Source organism: Vulpes vulpes, chromosome 7 (genome assembly GCF_048418805.1).
Source record: "Vulpes vulpes isolate BD-2025 chromosome 7, VulVul3, whole genome shotgun sequence".
NCBI lineage: Eukaryota > Metazoa > Chordata > Mammalia > Carnivora > Canidae > Vulpes > Vulpes vulpes.
The window spans coordinates 28,255,269-28,281,492 of record NC_132786.1 but is presented as its reverse complement, the minus strand read 5'-3'; the positions used below and the strand labels follow the sequence as shown (position 1 = coordinate 28,281,492).

Here is a 26,224-nt window from a genome sequence, read left to right as displayed (position 1 = left end):
GCCAAGACCCCAACATGTGAAGTGACTCATGCAGAGTCACACAGCAGGCAAGAAGCACAGCCCGGACTCAAACACACACAGGCCGCCTCTGAGATCCATGGCTTGACCTCCCCTTGCTCTGCTGCCAACTGAACCTGAGCTGGCAGATGCCCCTTGTGGGCTCTCGTGAGTGAGAATAAAGAGGTTCCTTTCCATAGCCGCTGCTCTGCCACCACCATCGACCCACCACCAAGAACATGCGTCCGCGTTAAAGGCAGCCAGAGGGAGAGGCGAGGACAGCAAAACCAAGTCTACACTGCAGACAAGAGCAGTAGAACCACACTATCAGAGTGGGTGCTGCCTTGGAGCAGGAGCCCCACGATTCTTGGGCACCTTCATTCCTCTTCCCTGATCTGTAAGCTGGGGGGTAAGACCTCTCTCATACCCTTGCTGTGAAGCTGAAAGGAGGGTCACCTGGGTGGCTTAGTGGTTGAGCATTTGCCTTTGGCTCAGGGCATGATCCTAGGGTCCTGGGATTGAGTCCTACGTCGGGCTCCCTGCATGGAGCCTGCTTCTCCCTCTGCTTATGTCTCTGCCTCTCTGTGTGTCTCTCATGAATAAATAAATAAAATCTTAACAAAAAGAAGCTGAAAGGAAATAATATAGACTACTAGAATGGTCATATCAGCACAAGTGCTGAGCTCTGTGCTTGACATGTGGCACATACCTGGGTTGAGTTTCATAGGTAATAGCTGTCACGTGACATGTCAGCCCTGCAGAAGACCCACCCATACCTCATGGTTTCTTCTCCCTTCCAGGTACTCTATCTCCTTTCTTCAGGTTCTCTCCTCAGAGAACATGTCAGAGTGGGTGGAATGGTGGCCCCAACAGTTATGTCTGTGCCCTAATCCCTGGAACCTGGCAGTGTTACTTCATTTGGAAAGAGTCTTTTGCAGATGTAATTAAATTAGGATCTTGAGATAAGATCCATCTAGATTACCAAGGTTGGTCCTAAGTCCACTGATAAGCACCCGTATAAAAGATACAAGATGAAATACACATGCTCACAAGAAAACTTGATGAAAAGACCTGGAGGCAAACAGAGCGCTGCAGCCACAAGCCAAGGAAGCCAGAGACCAGCAGAAGCTGGAAGAGGCAAAGAACAGATTTTCCCCGAAAGCCTCCAGAAGGAGCATGGCCCTGTGTCACCTGGATTTCAGACCTCTGGCCTCCAGAGAATAAACGTCTGCTTTCAGTCAGCAAGTTTGTGGTGATTTGTTACAGCATCCACAGGGCACTAATATACATGCCGCTGATGCTCACCCTAGACACAATCTCAAACAGTAGTCCAGAATTAACCCTGATCCCTTCCCCAGAGCAGGTCTGCATGCCTTTGTCCATTAAACACTCAATCCATGGCAGAAAAGACTTTGCAGCCTCATAGACACTGCTTGCACCCTTCAAGGCTGTCCCTGTCCCTCTTGCTACCTTGGGCTTCCAGTACTGCACTACAAGAGTTGCTTCCTTTCTCTACTTCTCAGCTAACCCCTCTCCACCCCTGCCTTGCTGATCTTCCTAATATTCTGCTTTCCTGCCAACCCTCTCATATTCCAGGCCCTTCCAGGCCCCCACCTTTTGGAGAGCTCAAACCGAAGCTCTGTGTCCACCTGTTCACAAGATACACACCTTGCAGGGGGCACCTGAGGGTCGTCTGGGTGGCACATTTGGTTATGTGTCAGACTTTTGGTTTCTGCTCAGGTCATGGTCTCAGGGGCTCTGTGCTCAGCGAGGAGTCTGTTTAAGACTCTCTCCCTCTCCCTTTGCCCCCCTAAAATAAATAAACAAATCTTTAAATACAAAAAAACCCATATACACACTTAGATCTCACTGCCCTCAACACAGCTGGCAGAAGAGCCCCTTCCTCTTTCTTCCTCGTCCTCCTGTGGCATTCCCAGGCTGTCTGCCTCCAGGCCCATGCCCAGATTATTAGACTATTCATGGGACCCTGAAGCCCTCTGACACTCTAGATGGCTAATTCCAATCCAGGTCCACTCAGCTCCTATCTCCACTGTGATGCTGTCCTTGGATACTCAATATTTACCATCTTTAAATCTAGAAACAGGAGCTTGATTTTTTTTCTTTTAAAAATGTACTTTAAATACATGTTTGTCTGTTTCCCCAGTCAAATTGTTTACTTCTCAGGGCAGGGACCAAATCTACCTCTTTGGAAATCCTTCAAAGCATGAAATGTCTGCTAGGCCACCATCTCCCTTGGCTGAAAACACAAGGTCCCTGAAATCCCCACGGTTCCTCAGCAAGGTATCTGTGGTGGAGGAAACATCTTAGAAATGGGGATTGCCCTGTTGGTTTCCCCATGAGTTGGATTCCCAGAGAAATCAGACTCAATGTTTAATCCCTCTGAGAAATGTCTGTCTGTACCTACTGAATCAGAAAGTCTGTCTGTATTCAACTATTGGGAAAAAATACTAAATTATTCACCAAGAATGAGAGTGTTTGAGAGATCTGTCTCCCACCTGTCCCACCTACCCAAAGTACCCTCCATAGCACAATAATAGGATTCAGGATGAAAAGCCGAGCATGGCAGGTAAAAATAGTGCAATGTGACACAGCTCGACTGTTTGAAGTACTGACTCCAGAAAGTGAAGCACAATATTCGCAACAGACAGACAAGCAGATAAACAGAGGGTAAGGAAAGCCCATTCAAGACTAGGATGTGGAAGGCAAAATAGTGTGTGTGGTTTGTGTGCTATAATAATGAAATTACAACAGTAATACCAGTCATTAGGCAGGTATCTTACCAAAGTGATCTCTTTCCATCCTTATTGCAACCAATGAGGTAGGCACAATTATCATCCCCATTTCAGAGGTGATGAAGCTGAGGTCTGGAGAGGTTAATAACTTGCTCATGTTCTGCAGTTAGTTAACACTCAGGGATTCAGCCCAGGACTCCCTGATGAAAGCCCACGCCCTTCCTCTGACCTTGACCCTGAGATGCTTCCCCAGCAATTTCAAACCTGAAGGTGTCTAGGAAGCCCTGACAGAGTGTGGGGGCTGAGAGGAGCCACATGACTTTGCCAATCAAACAGTTAATCCATGGCAGGGAAAGGGTCCCAGGCAGGTCCCAGCTCTAACCCTGAGGGCCACATTTAGCCCAAGACAGGCCTTGTCCCAGTCCTTTCTTTTGGGGATAAAAAACCAATGGTAAGAATAAAGTGACTGGCTATAGTCACCTATATAGTTAGAGGTGTAGTTCAATTGCTAAGGCCTTTTCATTTTTGTTTGGTCTTCTCTGGTATAGAGTAGTCAGGACATTAGCAGGATCCTCAGGGTGTCTTACAGGTGAATTATAGATAATGGTGTCACTCCCACTGTGTATCACTCAGTTTAATTGTACAATATATTTGCTGAGGTCCTATTTCAAGTCCAGGATTCTGCTAGGGCAAAGAGAAATAGAATAAAAAATCAGAATATAGGTCCCTGCCCTCATGATTTAAAAAACAAAGTGATGGAGTTATAAAGGGGTCTTTTGTGCATGGATGAGTGCATGCACACACTCCTTGATTTAGTCCACTAGCATTTAGTGAGCACCTCCTAGGTGCCAGGGAATATTTAAGCTAGGGAGCAAATGACCTTGGTTGGAATATGAGACCCATTCTCACCATCTTGTTCTTCTTAGCCCATGCTGCCCATCTATCTAATTCAATTACCTTCAAGTCAATAACCTGTCCCAGGTGCAATTTCCTGGTGAATCCAGGAACAGTCTGTAATCCAATAGGGCAGAAAGAGAGCCGAATGAATCCAACACATTTCATTTAGAATGTTTACCTGAGTAGACACTAACCAGAAAAACAACAATGGCAATAATGACAAAACACTAACCAGACTATCTGTAGGCTCTGATAAATTGGAGCAGAATTCCTGGCCCTCCCCAAGTCTCACCTGTCTCTGGGATGTGGGGCAGCCTCAGAGAGGCCTCTCTGTTCGAGGAAACTAGATAGAGGACCTAAAGGAGGCTGTTCACTGTGTTCCAGAAAACCGGTCCACAGGGCCCTGATCCCTGCATACACCAAGGAGCTGCCCTCCCCTCTGAGTACCCTACCAAGGCTGTCTGCTTGTGTCTTTGCCCCCTCCTCATCTTGAGTTTCATTTTAATCTAGGTTTACCTGTGAGAAAATTGCTCACAACTGCATTGAGGGCAGGAAGGTGTATACATATTTTGTTAAGTCCTCAGCTCACATCCCTGCTGATTAATCCATGTGATGTCCCTGAACTTCCCTTCATAACAAAATAAGTTTGCCTTTTTTAAAAAAGATTTTATTTATTTGAGAGAGAGAGTTAGAGAGCACAAGCAGGGTGTCGGGGCAGAGGGAGAGGGAGAGGGTGAAGTAGACTTCCCCCTGAGCAGGGAGCTGGATGTGGGACTCCATCCCAGGGCCCTGAGATCATGACCTGTGCCATAGGCAGGAGTTCAACCGACTGAACCATCTAGTGCCCCAAGTTTGCCTTTCTAAAGCCCTTACTATGTATTAGACACTTTACATAAACTAACTCATTTGCTCCTCCCAATAATCTCAGGAGGCAGGTGCACTTATTATTGTCTCTTCTGCATAGATGAAGTGAATGAGTCACAGAGAAATCAAGTAACTTATCCAAAGTTACACAGCTAATACATGGCTTGGCCAGGATTTGAGTCCAAGAAGCCTAATTCCAGGGTTTTTCTCTTCACCCATGTGCTATCCTGCCCCATGGGCCAATCATTTTTAGTGCTCCTAGTCTTCTCAAGTTCAGCTCGGTGGGAGGAAGGCTTCCACCTGTGCTCAGAAGTTGCACCCACTTTGGGAGGAAGTAATGGAGGGGAAAGGAAGGACCTCCAGTTCTCATCAGGACTGCTTGGAAAAAGTGAACCGCTGGTTACCTGAGACACCCAGACTATTATTAAACTTGCACTTCCTGAGTGGGGTGATACGAATATAGCAATAGATACGTAGCTGAGGGGGCTCCAGTGTCCTGGGAGGGAGAGGCCGGAAGCACAGCAAGAAGTGTCAGCATGCCTGAACATACGAGCACCAAGGGCTTCCCAAACTCCAGAGGCCAAGCACAGCTGAGTTTCAGGCTGAGTAAGAGAGTCCCAGGGCCCCTTTTACCTCCTCTGGTGCTTGAGCCAGTCTAAGCTTCCCTGGGACACACCATGAATTGCTTTCTCAGGGTCTTTTAGTGCAAAATTCATGTCTAAAAAAGGCGAATGGAGGGATGCCTGGGTGGCTCAGTGGTTGAGCGTCTGCCTTCGGCTCAGGTTGCGGTCCTAGGATGGAGTCCTGCATTGGGCTCCCTGAGGGTGCCTGCTCCTCCCTCTGCCTGTGTCTCTGCCTCTCTGTGTCTCTCATGAATAAATAAATATAATCGTTAAAAAATAAATAGGCGAATGGAAAACAGCAATCATCAGTAAACAGTGCTAAGATAAGATAGATAAGGTAATATTTCTTTCCCTAGGGGTCTTGTTGCAGCCAAATGCAATTTCCTCAAATTGTCAGGATTCAAAGGAAGAGATTCTAGATCCTTCTCTGGGGGGTGTGGCAGCAGCACATGCAGAAGACTAAGGTAGGCCAGGGCCCCAGACACAGAGCTGTCTGCTAGTGTTTGGGGGTGGCCTGCCACATCTGACAGTTCCTTCCTACTCAGCACCATGCTATTCCTGGGAGCCCCTGTCAGGCCTCCCAGAAAGAAGTGCCAGCACCAGCCAGTGCACACACCTGTGTGGCCCCTGCCTTTATCCCTCTGACTGCAGAGAGGCAGAAGTGAAACCTGGGCCACAGCATGTGTTTTCATGAAGTTTTCCATCTTTCTCTCCAGAAAGTTGTGAGGGTAAAGCTTCACAAACTGACTCCAGCCACCCAATCAGTCTACCCATTAGCAAAGGTAGAACGAACATATTAAAGGTGCCGTTAAGGAAATAAAATGTGCAAGCCGGAGTCCCGGGTTCCCTTATAATCTCCCAGCACGACTGCCAGGCCTTGGGGGAAACCCTGCCCATACCTGTGCCCTCCCGTGTCTGGCTCAGAGGCTGGGTGATGCAGGGATGTGTGGGGAGCCAGAGTCCACCCAGACTCGGGGAGACCTGGCATGACCCCCGCTCTACCACTTGATGCTGTGCCTCACTCAAGTTCCCAAACCTCAATTTCCCCGTTGCCCACACGGGGATGATCCACAGCTGGCTGGGGGGCCGCGAGGCTGACGGGGTGCAGGGAAGCCCCCTACCCCGCATACAACAGGTCTGCCTTCTGCTGGTCCCCATTCATCTCCCGCGGGCTCCGGACCTCGGGGCACGGGTGTGTGTGTCCCAGGCTGCGGGGCCGGCGTGCGGCGGGCGAGGCGGGCCCTTCTGCGGCCCAGGCCGGGGCAGGGGCAGGGGCAGGGGCAGGGGCAGGGGCAGGGGCAGGGACATCGGCGCGGGTGCGGGTGGGTCCGGGCGAGGGGCCGCCGGCGCCCCAGCAGCAGCAGGACCCCCCGCCCCCCGCTGGACTGTCCTCCGGGGCGAGGGCCCCGCGCGCCCGCCCCCTCCCCGCGCTCCCGCGCGCGGTCTCTCCGGGCGGCCACAGGTCGGGCCGCCTCCCGCCAGGGGCCCCTTGGCCGCGGCCGCCTCCAGGCCAGAGGAATTTTCCTCTGGATCCTGCTAGAAGCCGCGGCGCCCGGCCGGCGTGAGGCAGCAGAAGGGCCGCCGGCGCGTCCCCGCACCCGCCCGGAAAGTTGGCGCCCGCCGCGCCCCGAGGGACCGCAGCCCGCGGCCGGGGGCGCAGCGGCCCGGACCCCGCAGCGGCGGCCCAGCGCGCGCCCAGTCCCCGCCGCGCGGCCCGAGCAGGCCGTCCACTCACCGCAGGGGCTGGACCGGACCTGCCCTGTCTCGCTGCCATCGTCCGGCGCCCGCGCTGAAATCCGAGCCCGGCGCCCTGCTCCCCCTCCCCCGTTATCTGCTCGGCGGCGCGGGGAGCGCCAGCAAGTTACGCGGCATCTGGCTAAAAATACAGGCTCCCTGCGCTCGGCGCGGCTCGGCTGGGCTCGGGCTCCGGCTCCGGCGCCCGGACCCTGGGCTCGCCCTCCAGCCGCTAGCCAGCCGCTAAGGGGATCTCTTCATTTTCTCTCCATGATTATGTCAGGGGGGAAAGTTAATGCGAAGCGATCTCCAGAGAGAGGCACCTGCTGCCAAGCCGGGAGGAGGGGGTGCGCGGAGGGCGCGGGTGGGGGTGCGGCCCGAGCTGCAGGTGCCGGCGGGCCAGGCGGGCCAGGCGGGCCAGGCGGGGAACGCGCTCCTGCCGCTGCAGGAGGGAGGCACACACACGTCCAATGGAGGTGAGGAGCTCCAAGCTGCATGGCGCGCCCGCCCTGCCTCCTGCCACCCCGACTGCCCTAGTGAACGGGCCCCGGAGCCTGCAAAGACGGCCAGGGTGAGCTCAGCAGAGTCTATTTATGCCCCATAACCAATTTGCATGTTTTGAGCTCTTACATCGTGTCCTGAGATACCAGCTAGTCAGCCTATTCCAGATTCTGCCAGAGAGCAGTGATGTGATGCAAAACGAAGCTGAGAGGCAGGACACAGATCTGTAACTACCACCTCCCTCATCCCTCCAATCTGACGGAGTTAATGAAACATCACCCAAGGCTGGAGTAAGTGCTCAGTTTTCTGTCCTCGGACCATCCTCATCTTTTTCTGAGGTCATTTCGGACAGATGTCAAAAGCATGTTGGGCCAGGGGTGGGGAGGGAGCAAGGTGGCCAAGCCTTGGAGGTTATGCCACATTAAGAACAGGTGATGAGTAGTGGTCAGCAACAGCAAGGTCGAGTAACTAGGCCGCTGGTAGTATCGCTTGTTCAGACCATGGATGTTTTATACCATGAGCCTGGCTCTACCTTCTCTTCAAAAAGTAGTCTGGACACAATACCAAATGCTCTTTCTCTTCCTCTCCTGCCCTGACACATAGGTATGGTACAGCTGTGTGTATTGGTGAGGAATTAATCCACTGAGCACCTGTTTGGTGATAGACATATCGCCTTACCTCAATTAATCCTCACAGCTACCCCATAAAGTAGACGATGCTATTATGGTTGTATGGACAAAGAAACTGAGCCCAGAGATGTGAAGAGTCACCACTAGTAAATGGAGGGTCCAGCTGACCCAAAGCCCTTCCATTAACAGCACTGGCAAGATTCCTAACAAAAGTGTACTCAGGGCCAGGAATAGATAATGTGGAGCATGCTCCTGAAGGTTAGAAAAAATTCTGGGCGTTTTCCAAGGTGAAGAGCTCTTCAGAGCCATTCAACAATTAAGGCAAAGTCCCAAATTAATAAGATAAATAAAGATCAAGAGAAAAGGTCAGTATGTTGTCAATAAAAAGAGTGATCTGAAGTGTGTAATGCAACTAACTCCTCCCCATGGGGGTGAAAAAACTGGTATTTTAAGACTGCAGCATCAGAATTTTCCAGGTCCAAGACTCTCAAACACCATTAACAAGATGAACTATAGGCCAGGCCATCTCTGCAAGGGGATGGAAAGCACCAAAGGGCAAGGTGTCTGGAAGTGAGAAGTCACCCCAGCCCCTCCTCTCCCCCCGTGCCTATTGTTAAAACACACTTCCCTACAGGTCTCTTGCCCTGTCCGTCTTAAAACTGCCTCTCATTTTGCTAAAATCCTCTACATAGAGAGCTTCAATTAATAAATTATGGTTACTGGAACAGCCCTGATCTTAGCCCAGTGGAATATCTCAAGGGATTCTAAAGCACCGTTCCAACATTAATATTTAGAGAGAGAGAAAACGCCCTACTCAGATGGAAGATGAATAATATGCATAATACTTTCAAAAACACTGACATAATTGACTCACGCAATAAAAGATCGACTATTTTTTTAACTGCTATATTGAAGTTTAATTGACATACCATAAACTGCGTATTTAAAATGAACAATTTGGTAAGTTTTGGTTTATGTATATTCCCATAAAACCTGCACTACAATCAAGATAATGAACCTCTAAAATCACCTCCGAAAGCTTCCTCCTGAATCGTAATCCCTCCCTCCTGCCAGCTGGTCCACATGGCTGCCAATACTTGGGATGGTCAGTCTTTATTTAGACATCCTAATAGATGTGTAGTAGTATTTCACTGTGGCTTTCATTGCCTTTCTCTATTAACCAGTGATGTTAAACATTTTTTCAGGCGATGACTTACCATCCACATATCTTCTTTGGTGATATATCTGTTCAAATCTTTTGCCTGTTTTTAAATTGGATGGTTTGTTTTCTTATTATTGAATTTTAAGAGTTCTTTATATACAGAATAACTGTTTTAAAGGTGAGATAAACTAAGACGTTGCAAGTAAAGTGAAATATTCAAAGTTAAATATTAAAACATTCCCAGTCTAATTTTGGTACCCAGCTCTTATAACTCCCAAGCCCAGTGTCCTTTGTACCATATGATGCTGTGGGTTATACACAATCACAAAGAAAAAGGATGAGATGGTCATAGTGGACCAGAAGCAGAATATTATCAGAGGAGAGTACTCACTCAGTAATGGGAAAGATGCTAAGACACGATCAGAGGACCTGAGTACTCAAGACTGCCAAGAATTCTTGACATTAGACATGACATCTTTAGGGTTGAGGCTTTGCAACTTAAATATGCAATGAGGCAAGGCCCAATAGGAGAAGAAAGGAAAAAATTTCACACATGTTGCTTAGTAAGACCTGAAGGTATGGGAGCTGACATGATTGGCACTAAAGAAGAGAAGGCTAGGGGCAACCTGGGGGGCTCAGTGGTTGAGCGTCAGCCTTCAGTTCAGGGAGTGATCCCTGCCTGGGTCCTGGGATTGAATCCCCCATCAGGCTCCCAGCAGGGAGGCTGCTTCTCCCTCTGCCCCTGTCTCTGCCTCTTTCTGTGTCTCTCATGAATTAATAAATAAAATAAAAGAAGAAAAGGCTAAAGGATATGGCCCTTCAGATGTAAAGTTCTCTAGCACCAGAGCCAGGAACCCCAGGACGGGCCTAATTATATGGTGCCTTTCCCAGGTGTGGTAGCCTGGTCACCATGATTCCGTTATAAGCTTCTCACAGCCAGAAGCAATTCGGTTCAAGTTTTCTGTAGTCCCAACCCTTCCCCCTCGTCTTCCACACCTGCTCCCCTACGGGAATAGCACCGTGCTACGCGCTGGTGCCCAATAAATGCTTGCTGACTGATGTTTGATGAGGGCATACCCACTGTCATAAGGAAATGGTAAATCATGGGGTTAAGTTGATGTAGAGAAGATTTATATGAGACCCTGAGACAGAAAGAACTTTCCAGCTGTTGGGGATGTGACTTACTAGAACTCCTTATTCAGAAAGGGCTGGATGTTTGCTGGAATCCTTCAGGAGAGCAGACACAGATCACTCACCATTCAATAAAGCATACGGAAGAACAGGATAAACGACATGACTTACCACGGTGTCTCTGGGCTCTGGCCACTCAGAAAGGTAAGGGATTATTATTTTCCCCATGAACTGACTGTCTCTCCTCCACCATCCATTGCGACCACACCCTTAGATAATAAATAACCATCCTGCTCCCTGTCCCTTTCCTTTCCTTCCCAAACCTGAAGGCTGCACTTTTTACCACAGGAATTTTGTGCGTCCAGGAGATCTGCCAGCATGCGTGGCTGAAACCAAAGTACAGCAAAAGAAAGCAATTGATGAGCTAAAGGAAAAACCGGGGGTTCTCAGGAAGGATACAGGACTACTTGTTCTACCCTATAGGTTCACGGCATCTACAGGTTTTTTTCTCATCTTGCTACAACCTCTGAGGGTCCCTTGCAGACCTGTCCCCAGGCCACAGCCAGCCTCAGCAGAAGGAGACTGTGCGGGTCAAGAAAGGGAAGCTATTCACCATGTGACTCGGAAAAGCCCCCGGGGAGAGTGGGAGCCCAGCACCGCTTATGGGGCCCCTGCCGCGAATTCCTCCAGGAATCTAGCTCTTTCAGCAACTGGGAGAACACCTCTTTTTGCTCAAAAGCCTGAAGCAAAGAATCCCAGGTGCATGGGATTCTCTGATGACTTATGCATCCCCAGAACCTTTTTGGGGGAACAGAGACAGCTTCAGGCCGTGGCCCACCTGGACACTAGCTGGCTCCTCTCTTAAAGGGACATTTGGCGCAGACCTAGGATTCCAGAGAAGGGCCTCCCGGCGCCTCATGCCCTGGGCAGCAGCCACTATTCTCCCCCTGCAGTTTCCTGAGGGGCAGATGTGCCCCTCCTGCTCCCCTGGTTTAATCCTTTGCGATCAACTCAGATGCGGAACTGACCTAACGACAACAGCTCTGTGTGCTGTTCTGAGTGGCCCTAAAATACTTGGTGTCAGGGGTCCCAGTTGAGCTGCATGACTTTTGAGAAAGGAAATAACTTTTCTGACTGTTGGATTCTTCATCAGGAAAATGAAAATAACTCGACTCACTTCTCCCAGTAAGTATGAAAATCACATCAAAATGCCCAGCCCCATTATGGGCATGGAGCAGGTACTCAGTAAAGTGACAAGTGACACCCTCTTGCCCTTCTTCCCTTCCTTCTTTCTTCTTAACTAAAGCTTTTGTCCAAGGTGAACCCTCGCCACCCCCGGAGGCATGGGGTGTTGCTGATCTTGTTTCCATTGTGAAAATTAGGGCCCAGTGACAGCATCCCCCAAGGTCAAACACCCATGGCTGAGAACAGGACCCCCAAGAGCCCTGGGCACGCTGCGACCGCAACTAGACCCCGTGGGCTCATCATGCACCTCTCAGTGTCCATTTCCACTGTGGTGAAGAAACAACTCTCAAGTCGTGTGCACAGCTTGAGCCCCGCTCCTGAGCCCCGCATCTGACAGTTCTCGCAGCATCCCTGCCTGGCTGCAGTGTGGCCTTCTGACAAGCACGGCTTTGCCCTCAGCTACTCTTCTATCTGTTTGGCTCCTCATGCACACAGGGTGTTGCCCCAGCGCCTGGAGCCCCTGGGCACGGTGGATAAGGGTGGGTACCAGGAACTCCACCCTTTACTGAGAAAGGCTGGCTTCTTTATCGCCAATGGAACCAGCCATCAACCACCCCGGGAGTTTGTAAACCATTGAGAGGAGCGCTGCTGGGAAAATGTTATTTCTCATATAGACACCACTGCGCCCTCCTGCACTGCACCCACCCCCCTGCCCGGTGGTTAATTAGGAAAGCACTTTGCATGATATATGCTGTAGCTATTACTCTGAATGAACTAAGAAATACACTCTGACTCCCTTCAGACCTTGGAATTCCTTCTTAAGCTTTTCAATAGTGAGAGAAGAAAGGGAAAGGAGGAAAGATAGCCTTGCTGGTGTTGCTATTTAATTTTGTGTGGTGAGCTCTCACTCAGTGGCCAACTGCGTAGCACTGGGTGCCCTGCCTCACCAAACGAGGGATCGCGAGTGTGGGCTCTATTTAGGGAGGTGATCAGAGCTGGGTATCAGGTCCCATAGCGCTGGCACTGATCTCTATCATGTTCCTTTTAAGAGGGTTGGCAGGCCTGGAGTCTATTTTTAAACCCATGAGAAAGGTGCTACATGGAATCAAGAGAGGACCAGCATTAAACCCGGGATGGCTGCTGGGGAGGCCAAAGCTGAATCTAAGATTTTCTCATCTGGTCCCCCTACTCCTGGGACCAGATAATGACTCTCCTCCCAAAGGGATCTTTTTGGTTTTAAGCCCACTCTGACGCGACCTCAGTGGAATGTGACCCCTCACGAGCAAGCTTGACTTGGAAAAGGGTTGTATATCTGGGTCCATTTTTCAGTATTGAGATTTTTTTCCCCCACTCCTGGTGTGAAAAGTCAATGTGCTTTTGAATATATTTATCATCTCCCTCTCCGATTTTCAAATCATGTGTTCTGGAACACTGCCGCCCCCCTCCAGCATGGCTGAGCTCACAGCCAAGAGTTTGCCAATGGGAGGGACTAACAAAGCCTGACCTCCCCAGGCGTCTCTGTGCCCCGCACCCCAGAAATCCTGCCCCTGTGCTGGAGAGAAAGGAGGGGAGCAGACCCAGTGGAGCAGACCCAGTGGCAAGTCTGCAGGAGACAGGATTACTTTCCCAACAGCGAAACGCAAAGAAACATCCAAACGTCACTGTCTCTCATCCAATAACCAGATGAAGAGAGCAGAATGTTTTATGTACAATAACAAATTTCAACTGCAGTATCCATTTCTGGTTTTAGATAAGAAATAGAGCCGGAATTCCTAAAGAACTCAATGCTTTGAGAATAAGCAAAAGCTTTTGCCTGCTGAGCAGTTCAGAACTACTCAGGCAGGGAACTAAGTATGAGATGAGGGGTCTTTCCAGATTTGTTTCATCTCGGCATCTCCAAGCCCAGCATAGAAGCAGCACAAATGTGTGTCTCTGGAGTTGAACAGGATTATGTTCTGCAAGTCAGCCAAATGGGAGCTTCAGCCAGGTGGGATCAGAACAACATAGATGAGTGTGAGCACCATACACACCGCACACCAGAGGCTCAGCAAATGTTAAGTGAAGTGGAATCCAAAGAAATTGATTCAATTCAGATTTTAAAATGAGTCACATTCATGAAAAAGAAAAATCAGATATTCTGAGCTGGTTGGCCAAATTGTTCATTTCCCCACATGCTGTGATGGTCCCTCTGGAAACAGCCTGGGAACCCCTGTCATTTCCTTGGTGGGGCAGGGCCCTGGGCTGTGTGGCAGGAAAGGACCCTGCACCCCAGTGCACACCGCTAGCCCTGGCCCCACATGCATGACATTGCCAGCCCAACCCCGACAAAGGAAGTCTGCTTCCTTACCCCCAAGGCAATGAGGCAGACAGGTCCTTAATGGTCCATATCTCTCTGCTGCGGGTGAGAGGATGGTGATGTGTCATGGAGTGTGTAAACATCTGTCTAAAGGTGGACCCCCTTAGCAAGTGTGCTGGCCTATGTCCCATTGCCATGTTCCATTCTCGCCATGGTATGAAGCACTGGCTACATTCAGAACCGACACTTCAGAACATATTGCCTGGTAGCTGACTGGGGAGCCCAGACTCGGGGAGGAAATTGCACACATTTCGGAAACATGTAGGAGACACACTGCCAGAATGGTCCAGTTGACTACACTCTGGCCAGTGCTCCTACACATCATGGAAACCTTGTCTGCAGCCTGTTGGTATGGGAAGAAGAGGAGTATACATTGGAGAAGCTGCAAAATCAAACTCATTTCACACTTGTACATGCTAACATGGAAAACTTTTCTTTATTTTCAAACTGCCAAACGGGCTTGACTATTGGCAGTGAACCCCATGGCTCACTTTCTAAAGGATGTTCAAGCATGCATTCAGACAGCCCTATGCGGCTGACCATAGATCTGCTCAGGCCTCTCCTTTATTTGAATAGTTCTCCCTAAAGAGAGAAAGCCATGGCCACCCTGACCTGCTGAAAGAATTCCAGAGGAACCTGTTCTTCCCAAAGTTCATCCAGTCTCTGGAGCAAGGCTTCCCCAGCTTAGGAAAGGCAGTGTTAAGACACCTATTAGGAACTAGGACTTGGGAAGATGGTGCTCTGTGACCCCCTTCCCTGCCCTCTGGCCCATAAGACTTCACTCTATTGACAATGAGGTACAGATACAAGAGCAGGAAGGAGAAAGATGCTGAAAATAATAGTAGCTAAGATTTAAGAACTGGGTGCTGTCCTAAGCATTTTAGATGTCAACACATTTGATCCTCACCACCACCCTAGCAAGTAGCTGTCATTAGCATTCCCATCTCACAGAAGACAAGCTGTAGAACAAAAACATGACATAATTTGCCCAAAGTCACCCAAGAGCATGACGGTGCTCTGGGCAGTGCATGAAGCAGAGACAAGAGAGCTGTTCTAGTTTTCACTTCATCACATGAACTAAGGTATTTGGGGGGCAGGCAAGAGAAGTGAAATTCAGTATTCTCCTGAATACAGGAAGAATGGCTCAGTCTTGGAAATCTGAGTGCAACTAAGGCCCTCTTTACTAATTTGGGATTTCTGCTAGTCAGAAGAGACCCCAGCCACGGGTCAGAGGCAGGCTCGGGGCAGAAATATTTATAGGACCCTACACTCTAAAGGGTTTAATGAGAGGTGACTGAGCCAAGACTGTCTCTTCCCAAAGGGTTGGGGAAATGGAGAGGTTTTTTTCTTTCTTTTTTAAGGTTTTATTTATTTGAGGTGGGGGAACATAGAGGGAGAGGGAGAAGCAGACTCCCTGCTAAGCATAGAGCCCCACACGCAGCTTGATCCCAGGACCCTGAGATCATGAGCTGAGCCAAAGGTAGACGCTTAACCAACTGACTCACCCAGGAGCCCCAGGGAAATGGAGAGTCTTGAAACAATAAGGTTGCTTTTAATCCCAGTCCAACTAAGTTCTCTAGAATTATCACAGTAACTTCAATAACACCGCCTTCAGAGACAGGTGCAAGCAGCTCCAGAAAGCAGACACTGAGCCTCAGCAGCTGACCCTGGGTCCTCAACTCTGGGGAGGGATAATGAGCTGATGGAGTCCTCAGGGACCCTCTGCTGTAGAACCGACTTCCTTCTCCTTCACTAGAGGCCTGACAGTCAGCACAGACCCAGCTGGCCAAATGCTGACTGAAGAGGTTCCTTCTCTCTTCCCAGAGCCAAAACATTTCCAAGCAATTATGTCCAATTAAACCAGTACCTGGCCTACCTACCATGCCCTGAATTTTGCCATTCCTCACCACCTGACGACAGGAAGATGGACTCTTTCCTTCGAGATCCTCTTAAGCTCCTTCAGCATACCTAGCAGTTACCACTGAAGAACACCTTGGCATCTGCCTTCTACTTCTTGGGCCTATTTTCTCTTTACTACCAAGGCAACAAGAGCAGGTGCCACACATAATATTTCACATGGGGCTCATCATATTATTCTTAATAATTGAATAGAGACCATTATCTTCCTATTTAATCCTCTTGTGAATTCTGGCTGGCTGCTCTTTGAGATATCATTTCATACAGTATTTATATCACCCCTTTTATAATTACTTAAATAAAAGGTGAGGAAATAAGTTATAAATCATCAGCCACATCTGCATTTCTCTCTGTTCTCACCTACAATGGGTGAATCCTAAAGTATGCTGCTCATTTGGACATTTCTAATCTGTACAATGATGAAGCATGTCTAGATGGCCCCCTTTTAAAACTTTGGTTTCATATCTTTTTAAAGAAATAAAATGTTATAGAAGTATTGATATTCTTTCCATATCTAAAATTTTATGACTTTATGAATATCCACCTTGTGCTCTAAAATCAACCTTGATAAGTACTTCTACATGTTGTTTTTCAAAATGACCTTTTTCAGCTACCCTGACCTTGAACTCCTAAATAAAAGTACGTTAAGTATTGGAGAATGAACAAAAGGAATGGGCAGTGAACCAAGTATCACTAAAAAACCCATTATTGTTTCTGTAATGACTGAGCTGGTTCTTGCCTCCAGAGAGAGTGTGAGAGACATTTCCAGGATTTCTGAAATAAGACAAAGACGACAATCAACATTTCCAAAGGAAAATCATTGCCAATATCCATATCCATCTTTGGTCCCTCAGATGCTTTTAGGGTGACGATAACAGAGATGAATTATAAGACTTGGTGGTACTGACAGGTCTGCTTCTCATTCATCTATTCTTCCATTCAGACATGAACTATTGAATTGCCATGTGCAGGCCAATAATCCAGTGGAAGACATAAATAAGTAGAGTCCATGGTTGTCACCCTTGGAAAAACTGTAATCTAGTAGATGTAAATATAGAGCTATATGAAAAATAGAACAATACAAAGGTTAAAGATGGAGTAAGAGATGCTCCATGGCACAGTTAAAAACCGAAGGAAAGGTTCCAACAGCATGTGCCAGTAGTTCAAAGGAAAGGCTGGGTCAGAGGGAGCAACAGTATTCAGGGCAATCTTTTACTGAGCAGTGAGATTTGAACCAAATCTCTTCTCTGAGGAGGCGGTGCTGGAGCAGAGGCCTGCATCCAGGCAGAGGTGGAGTATGTAGTATCTGGAAAAGCAAAGGCTGTGAGAGGTATGCCTGATATAGTCAAGGAACATTCAAATGCTCTACCCCACCTCCCTGCCACCACTAAGACACGCCTCTTGCTAGGTCTGGAGGGCCCTGCTGCACACCCACAGATTCTCTGCATCTTTTGTTGCCCATAGGCCAAGAAGTCAGAAGCACTCCAAGGAAGAGGAACCAAAAGAGAGGAAGAGACAGTAACAGGTAAGGGGGGCAGTGCAGGGGGAGCAGTGCTTACTATGTGGTAGGCACTGTTCTAAGCATCTTGTAGGGGCCAACTAATCCTCCCAGCAACTTTAGAAGGTACGTATTCTAATTGTCCTTATTTTGTGAGTGGCAAACAGAGGCACAGGGAGGTTAACTCACTTGCCCCAAGTCACACAGCACATAAGTGGTAGAGTCAGGATTTGAACTGGGCAACCTGGAGCTAAACCCGCTCTTGCAAGCATTCTGCTCTAGTGGACAACGATACTGGAAGGGCAGAGGGCCCAGGAACTCTGAGGAAGCCAGAAATATACAGGACATCAGTTCTGTCTGGGAGGGTGATGAGAGAACACCAGGGAAGTTCTCTGTTTTCTAACGGCAGCATGGTGTGTTCTCCAGCACTGCTTTGTCCAGGCCACTTACTCTAATTATTATTTAGCATTTGCTAAGTGCCTACCCTGTACCGAGGCCAATCAGGGAGGCTGAAGTACAGACAGCTGAAGCAGACCCCGGGGCCTCCCCGGGGACAACCCGAATGCAGCTGGCTAATCAGACCAGATAGGAGGCCCAAGTTCACCTCCTCTCGATTTTTAACCGGGAACTTTCAATTATTTCCTCTTGGACTCTGCCTGAATTCATAAATAGCATTAACATTTTTCAAATGCCTGTAGGAGTTTGTTGAGTTAACCTGAGTGACTCATTATTATATAGCATTCAGCTTATCCTCTCTCCTCCTAGGGGGATGAGACATCCTCCTACACCCTCCCAGGAAGGTGGGGGGAGCAGACGCTGTTCCCTCACTGAGTTCTTACCACCCAAGTGGGGTGATGCTTGTCGGACCCACAGGGTAAAGCTCTTCCTGGAGCCGAAGGCCTGACTGGCTCTGGAATCTGCCCAGGCCACTTTGAGGGAGTGTGTGTGTGTGTATCTATGTGTGTCCATGTGTGTGTGTCTGTTTGTGTCTATGTGTGTGTTCATGTGTGTGTGTGTGTGGTCTATATGTGTGCGTATGTGTCCATGTGTGTGTCTATGTGTGTGTCTGTGTGTCCGTGTATGTCTATGTATGTGCTGTGCATCCACATGTGTGTCTATGTGTGTGTCCATGTGTGTCTGTGTGTCTATGTATGTGTCTCTCTGTGTGTATGCATGTGTCTATGTGTGTGCATGTGTATCCGTGTGTGTCTGTGTGTGTCTGTGTGTCTATGTGTGTGCGTGTGTGTCTGTGTGTGCATCTGTGTGCATCTGTGTGTGTCTCTGTGTATGTATGTGGGCATGTGCATGTGGACTGTCCCTGTCACGGCAGCTTCAGACGTTGAGACAAACAGCGGGTCCAAGGGCAGCAGACCCTGGAGCTGGCGGCCAGGCAGGGCGAGGCTGGTGAGGAGGGCAGGGGCAGCTGGGGGCACGTCTGTTCCCTAGGCAGGGATGTGGCACTGACATGAATTGAGTACAGGCCGTTGGGGGTGGGGACAGAACGTGCCAATACGAAAACTTAAGAGCTGTTTGGCATTTAACTTGCGATCGTGGCTCACGAGGAAACTGGTGAGATCCCTCACCAGAAGTGCTAAAGAGAAATGTCTCCACCCTCTGCTTCTACATTTGTGGAAAATCTCCCTCTTTGGGGAAAAAAAAGTCACTGCTTTCTGCTTAAACTGGGGGCTCTATTTGGAAGGCTTGAGAGAGTGGTTTTGTCAGTGGTGAGGAGGGGGATTCCTCTGCGGCCTTGCCCCACACCCCAAAGTGGACCACACCCCAAAGGCTGGGACCACCTCAGCCTTCCCTGCCCTCTGCAGCCTTCCCAGCCCACGGCCTTGCGCTGCCACAGACCCCGGCCAGGCCCCTGCCTTGAGGCTCCTCCCTACTCGAAAAGGCCCCAAGTTGTGTGATTGGAAAGACACCCTTCAGGCAGAAGCCACATGAAGCCCCCCCAGCCAGCAGTTCTGCATGGGGGCCGCCTCCCAGGCACCAAAGGCATGGAGGACTCCACAGACCCACCTTCCGGACTCGCAGACCCCTGGCTCCAGCTCCGGTCTCACCACACTCCCCACTCTCTGACCTCTTGATCTCCCCCTCACAGGCTGCTGGTGTCTTCTGCCAAAGAATAAGCAGGCAGCCATTCCCAAACCCAACAGAAGTTGAAATCAAAGCCTGAACTCAGAACTACATGCCCTGAGGACAGCTGAAAAGGCCTAGATTTCAGGGCCTGGGAACAACTCCTCCTCTCCAGGCCTGGAAGCACGAAATGACTGGCTCAAGGTCACAGGTCATGGCAGACCAGAAACCCAGTCCTCTGTCTTCTAGTCTAGCAGGTTGCACAGCCTTCCCCTCTTCTCCCTGTCCTTACTAGGACAGGACACAGACAACAAGAACCATGGTGCAAGAAGAGTGGAGGGCAGGGAGAGGGAGGGCAGAAGGTGTCCAAGGCCATGAGGGGCTGGGGGCAGATGTCAAGGTCAGGTCTGATCTCAGAGCCGAGGAGGAAGGAGGTGAGAACAAGTGCTGGGGGTAAGGAGCGAACTCAGTAGGGGCTGAGGGATCCATGGCTGTTTTCATTTCCCCCGCCTGAAGCTGCCGGCAGGCTGGGTGGCTGCCCCCATCTAAATTAAGGCCAAGGGCAGAACAGTCAAAACAACTCTTGGCCAAACCGGGAACACAGTTGGTAAACCCATGGATTTAAATCACGGGATTTTAAGTGGCAAGGTACAAGACAGCAGCCTGGTCACACTTGCTGAGTCCTTCATTTAGAGAGATTGGGGCCATTCCTATGGCTGCCTACCCCACCCTTCCCCTGGCACCAGCCTGTGGGTGCAGGTGCCTTTGCAAGGACATCTGCCTGTCATGACCTCTTTCTCATTTCTGACATCGTACCCCTATCCTGGGACTGGTTACCTCTGCCATGGGACCACCTAATGGAAGAGGGAATATTTCCATAGCTGTTAAATCAAACATACAAACTCTCAAAGCCAAGACATAGGGCCAGAAAGATAATGGGTATGTTGTAGGGAAGCTAATCTGTGCTGGCTGAAGATGGACCTGCCATTTCTTGGGTGGCTATTTCAAACTGGAAGAAAAAAAGCTGCTACCCCTCAGGCCTGCTCCATGAATCTCTGTTTGCCACTAAGCAATGAGTGATTGCAAGCAAGTAGCCTAACCTCCCGTTCCCCAGTTTTCACCTCCACAAAATGAGATAGGATTTCCAGCGGGGGCATCACCTTGAATGAGTCAGCTCTGGATCCTGTAGGCCTGTCTCAGGAGAGCTACCCCCCAGGGATTTCCTAACACCTACAAGAACCATCTCAGGTGGTCTGGGACTCTTGGTGAGTCAAACAGGAAGCCTTTTCTTTGAATCAAATGATAGTACATTGCATATATTAATTTTTTAAAAGATTTTATTTATTCATGCGAGGCAGAGACACAGGCAGAGGGAGAAGCAGGCTCCATGCAGGGAGCCCAACGTGGGACTTGATCCCGGGTCTCCAGGATCACATCCAGGCTGAAGGCAGCGCTAAACCACTGAGCCACCGGGGCCACCCCGCATATATTAATTTTTATCCTGTCGTACACATTTGGAGTTTGGGCAGCCTAATCACCTATGCAAATATAGATAAACAAAATGCAAATCTGGGTCCCAAATTAGATGAAAGAATTCCATCCTATTCAGCTTATAAAATTTCAAGTATCTCATTGCCTTGATCATTAGACACCAGCTGATCAGAAAGTCCCAAGATTTCTAACTGTTGTATATACTAGATGGTATAGGCATTCCTAAAATATCCACACGGGGAAAAAAGCTCCTTTGCTCATCCCAAATCCATTTCCCCTGATTGAATGATTTTCTCATTTCCACAGAGAGCTATTAAACCAACCATGCAAATCATCAAGGCCCCACAGACCCAGGAGGAGAAAGAAAGAAATTAGATAACGTTAGGTAGTCAACCTCAGCAAAGTGAATATGGCACCCAACCTCATTTCCTCTTTTGTGTTGTTTATCTTATAATCACATCATTCAAGGCTCTCCTTTCTAAGGACATCTAAGTCCTATTCCTGGTCCACACTGCTGGCCTTCCTTGGAAATTTTCGACAGGCCTCTGATCAAACACTTTCCTCTCTGGAGAATTCCACTTGTTGGTAAGTCCTTCCTCACGTAAGATTGGAATCTGCTTTCCTGACCTCCACTCCACCTTTCACCTGGTGGGACCTTGCGAACACCATGGGGGGACCCCACCCCCATCCCCGCTCTTGCCAGTGGCACCCTAGTGACAATTAGGGACTTTTTTCCAGTCTCTTTATTCTTCTCTGCTCCTTGTTCCTTCAAGGTTTCCCCCAGACACCATCCCAGACCCTATCCTTAGTGATTGCCTGCCTATATCTGTCCTCCAATTACCAGGGTCTCTCCTAAAATGGAAATCCGAACATGACCCTCTCAATATAGCCTGACATTGCATTTCCCAAAGTGTGTTCCCTGGACCACCAGCCCTATGCAAATAGCACCCCACCCCATCCACCCCATGCAATGGGCAAGAATGTATGGGAGACAAACTCTATCCTCAGAGATTCTGGAATCAAGGGAGTGTGTGAGAGCTCTGAGCAGTCTTGGAGAAATCTGAGCAGTGGCATGTAAGCCACTGGTTCCCAGTGGTTGACTCCAAAATTCTTTACTCCCCCACACAACACAGGTCAGAGAGGCCATTTTCACTGGGACTTGATCTCCAGCTAGCTCAGCCTTATAGACTGCCTCATAATTTTCTGCCTTACTCTTGCTCACCCCATGAAGAACTTAAACCAATAGCTGAGTGTATTAAGTGAATTCCTTCTTCAAGCATATGGCATAGAATTAGCCAATTCCCTAATTTTCCTGTTTTGTACATGTGAACTTTGGTATATTGCATTTTCACCTCTTCGGTAAGTTTTATAATACGATTCAAGCTACCAGCTACTACATGAATTTTTTTTAGGTGACTTTTCTTTTGCTTACAGTGAAAGTTTTAAAGTTTAAATAGTATTGCTATGTGATTGAGAGCCAGCTACTTAAAACACCCCCATGGCGAAGCTTTTGCAAATTAAGTAAACACCCTGTCACGCATGTGTTTTGGAGTTCAGATGTCTACACACTTACTGAGGCAGTTCTGCCTCATTTTTTAAAGTGCAGGGGCAAGCCTGTACAGGGTCCAGTAAGGCTTTGTTGAAGGAATGGGCAGAGTGGTAAGATACGAAGGATCCAAAAGGCAGGTGAGCCGTGATCCTGCCACAGAGCTAGATACTCCCAGCCCTGAGTCGAGCATGTGGGGAATGGGCTCCCAGGAGTCCCACATGAAATGCCACCATGTGGTCAGGGAGGAGAGAGGCCAGGCCCCACTCCTCCTGAGTCTCCTGTTTCTACCACTCATATGAAAGCAGAATAAGGCACAGGCTTACGAGTCAGGCTCTGGGTCCAGCTTTCATGGATTCATATCACAGTTCCAACACTTCCTAGCTACATAGCCTTGAGCAAATTATCTCTCTGTGCCTCAGTTTCCTGGTTTGTGCCATGCAATGACTTCATAGAGGCATCACAGGGATTAAATGAGCGATTCCTTGTGTGGTAATTAGGGCCTGGCACAGGGCTCAGGCGGAGTTAGTGAGACTCTTAGTTTGCTCTCTCCCCCATCCATCTACCACTTTCCATTTTAATGCAAGCACCTGAGACTGGAGTTCAGTACTTCTCACCTGGATGCACTGCCAGGCACCCTCCATCCACTTGACACACCCGAGCAACCGAATAACACTCCCTCCAATACCCCAGCCCTCCCCCTCCTGGTGCCCTGACAGAGGCTGCTAATTTATCACAAACTCTTGCCCATCAGCCTAAAAGTGGCTTCAGAATCTTTCTGAACACAGCATTTCAGGCAGCTGCTTCCAATCAGATTGGCGTTGACACAGGCAACAAGACTTATTTTCTATTCCAATGTTGTTTAATCAGCAATTTATAACAAACGTGATGCTCTCGGCTGCGGGGCATGAATGGTTCATCAGGCCTTAGCATAGGCTTGATGACATATTCTTCAAGATTACTTCCACCCCCGCCCCCATCCCCCTGATTGCATGCTTACCAGAACCCTGTTATAACTGACTTGCCAGTTAGAGTCTCTTAATGGGATGGAATCCACTGACCAGAGAACACAGGATTAAGGGCACAAGAACACCAGACGGCCAGAGAAGTCACGCCTCTCCTTGCAAAGTTGGGAGGCTAGTGTCAACACCAGAGTCCCCTGAGTCGGACTAGCAGTAAGTCAGTTCCCACACCTGCTGCCCTGACTGCCTCAAAATCAAGTTACCTGACCTACAAGCTGAGGACCGGCCCTCAGGAGCGGGGCACCCATACAAGCAGCTTGTCGACACCCCCAGACAACTACGTCTCTTCTTCACCTTTCCTGACTGCAACAAGACCCAGTTTCCTCCCCTGTAACATGGGTATCTGCCGTGAGCATCAAATGAGTGGAGGTGTGTCAACCCCAGAGCATGCTGGTTGGTACACAGCAGCTACTCAGTGACGCTCATTGTCTGCCACTCCTCCGCATTAGGGTGTCATCAATGTTCACTTGGAGATCGGCAGTATTTCCCCACCTGGTTTCCACTCCCTGCCATTCCAATGACCCTCTTCCTTGACCCTGCCACCGTGAAATTCTGATCATGACACTTTCCTGCTCAAAACTCTTTGCTGGCTCCCCAACATCTGCAGGATAAAGTCCAAAGTCTTAGGCTAATGTTCAGAAGCTCACCGTCTAGCCCTTGTCCACCTCTTCACCCTTCTCTCCCATCCCCAACCCCTACCTGTCCCTGAACACCTGGACTGCGCAACTTTCCCAGACACACGAGGCACTTGTACACCTTCCAGATTTTTAAAAATATTTATTTATTCATGAGAAACACACACACACACACACACACACACAGAGAGAGAAAGAGAGAGAGAGAGAGAGGCAGAGACACAGGCAGAGGGAGAAGCAGGCTCCATGCTGGGAACCCGCCTTGGGACTCCATCCATGGTCTCCAGGATCACACCCTGGGCTGAAGGTGGCACTAAACCACTGAGCCCCTCAGGCTGTCCCACCTTCCAGATTTTTGATTGTGCTTTCTCTGCAGCAGGCATCCTCCCAATCCCTGCTTCCTGCACTTCTACTGATTCTTCAAGGCCATTCAGAGTTCTCCTCCTCTATGAAGTTTCCCTGACAAACTCCCTTGTTCACTGACAAGCAGAATTAATTCTTCCCCATTCCAGCCTTCCACTAATGAGCACTCACCCCTTCCTGAGGGTCATTTATCCTTGTTTCCTACTCTATAAACTCTGTTGACCTGAACTGAAGTTATGTTGAAGGTAGGAAGGTATTTTTTAAATTTCCAGAGTTTTAGCATGTTGAGAACTGTTGATCCACAAACTTGTGATTCAAAAAAAAAAAAATTATAACAACATCTCCCGACATGCCAGGCTCTATCTCATGTACTCCTCGCCACAACCCCAGGACAACCCCTACTGCCTCCAGGGCACAGATGGGGAACCAGAGGTACGGGCAGGAGTTGGAGTACAGAGGTACAGCTCAAGGGCACCAGCTAGAAGGTGACAGAGCAGGGATTCAAACCCCAGTGGTCTGGCTGCAGAGCCCAACCGCCTTCGATGCTGCTTGGGTGACTCCACCTGCACCATGCAGTTTGGGCACTGGGGATGCAGACTAGTGGGGAGACAAGCACATAAAATAATAATTTCAGTGTGACCAGTCCTTGAGGTGAGGAAGATGTGCACCTGCCAGCATTCATCTATAGAGAGTTAGGGGACAGAGAGAAGTTGGCAACCCAGCTGTGGGACTTGGGCCAGTTAATTCGCTGCTCAGCCTCTGTTTCCTCATCTCGAAAGTGACAATAATAATATGGACCGGGGCATCCCGGGTGGCTCAGTGGTTTAGCACCGGCTTCAGCCCAGGGCCTGATCCTGGAGACCTGGTATTAAGTCCCACATCAGGCTTCCTTGCATGGAGCCTGCTTCTCCCTCTGCCTGTGTCTCTGCCTCTCTCTCTCTTTCTCTCTCTGTGTCTCATGAATAAATAAATAAAATCTTTTAAAAAAATAATATGGACCTTGCAGGGTGATTTCAATATCACATTAAGACAAATATGTAAAGAAGATGCTATACTTGGTGTACTATAAAACTGTATTATTCTGAGACAGAATAGGGATAGAACTCGAGGCCCCTCCCCAGCCCTGAATGCAATGCAACCGTACTATAAAGAAAAAAGCCCCCTAAAAGAAACTCATGAGTCTGTGTTTCTTGATCAATAGATCTTACAGGAATGCGGAAAACAGGACACCAACTTAAAGAAGGGAACCAGCCGCCAGAAGGAACTAGTGAGATCCAGACCAAACCAGGCGGCAGCAGATGGACCCCACCCTGGCCTCAGAGCATGTGCAACAACCACTGGGAGTACTGTCAAGTTACCTTTCCCTCATTTAAATGCTAAAAATCATGCCCAGGGGTGGAGATTTCACATGCTAATGAGACATGCAATGTATGGAAAAGCATGATCTCTAAAGTATAGCAGCTCCAAGAAAAATCTCACCTCTACATGCTTAAAATCATCCTTTTCCCATCTAAGTATCCTTTTTTTTTTTTTTTTTAAGATTTATTTATCCATTTTAGAGGGAGCCTGTGGGTGAGGAGGGCAGGAAAAAGGAGAGAATTCTCAAGCAGATGCCCAACACGGAGAGAGATCTCACAGAGCCCAGGATAGGGCTGGATCCCAAGACCCATGAGATGGTGACATGAACTGAACAAGAGTCAGACACCCAACTGACTGAGCCACCCAGGCGAACCTCCCACCTCCCTGATCTTGCCTTGGGGAGTCAGCCTGAGGATACTTTGTGTCACCTCCCTTATGCTAGAACACAGACCCCAATAAAGTCTCGCCTGGAATTCCCCCTT

The 26,224-nt window shown here is 49.0% G+C and overlaps 1 protein-coding gene across 13 annotated transcripts in view; it reads right to left on the bottom strand.

The window, feature by feature from the left end:
- The window catches only part of ANK1 (ankyrin 1), a 215,778-nt gene that overhangs the window by 99,524 nt on the left and 90,030 nt on the right, over nucleotides 1-26,224 (bottom strand). For 4 of the 13 annotated variants that reach the window (XM_072763460.1, XM_072763459.1, XM_072763462.1 and 1 more), the window contains exon 1: nucleotides 6,870-7,347. The exons of 7 other annotated variants lie outside the window; for them this stretch is intronic. In XM_072763460.1, the coding sequence (XP_072619561.1) occupies nucleotides 6,870-6,908 (39 nt within the window). In that variant the 5' untranslated portion in view covers nucleotides 6,909-7,347. Of the gene's footprint in view, nucleotides 1-6,869; nucleotides 7,514-26,224 lie in introns of those variants that run through there. 2 more of the 13 variants (XM_072763461.1, XM_072763458.1) reach the window with 2 other exon arrangements.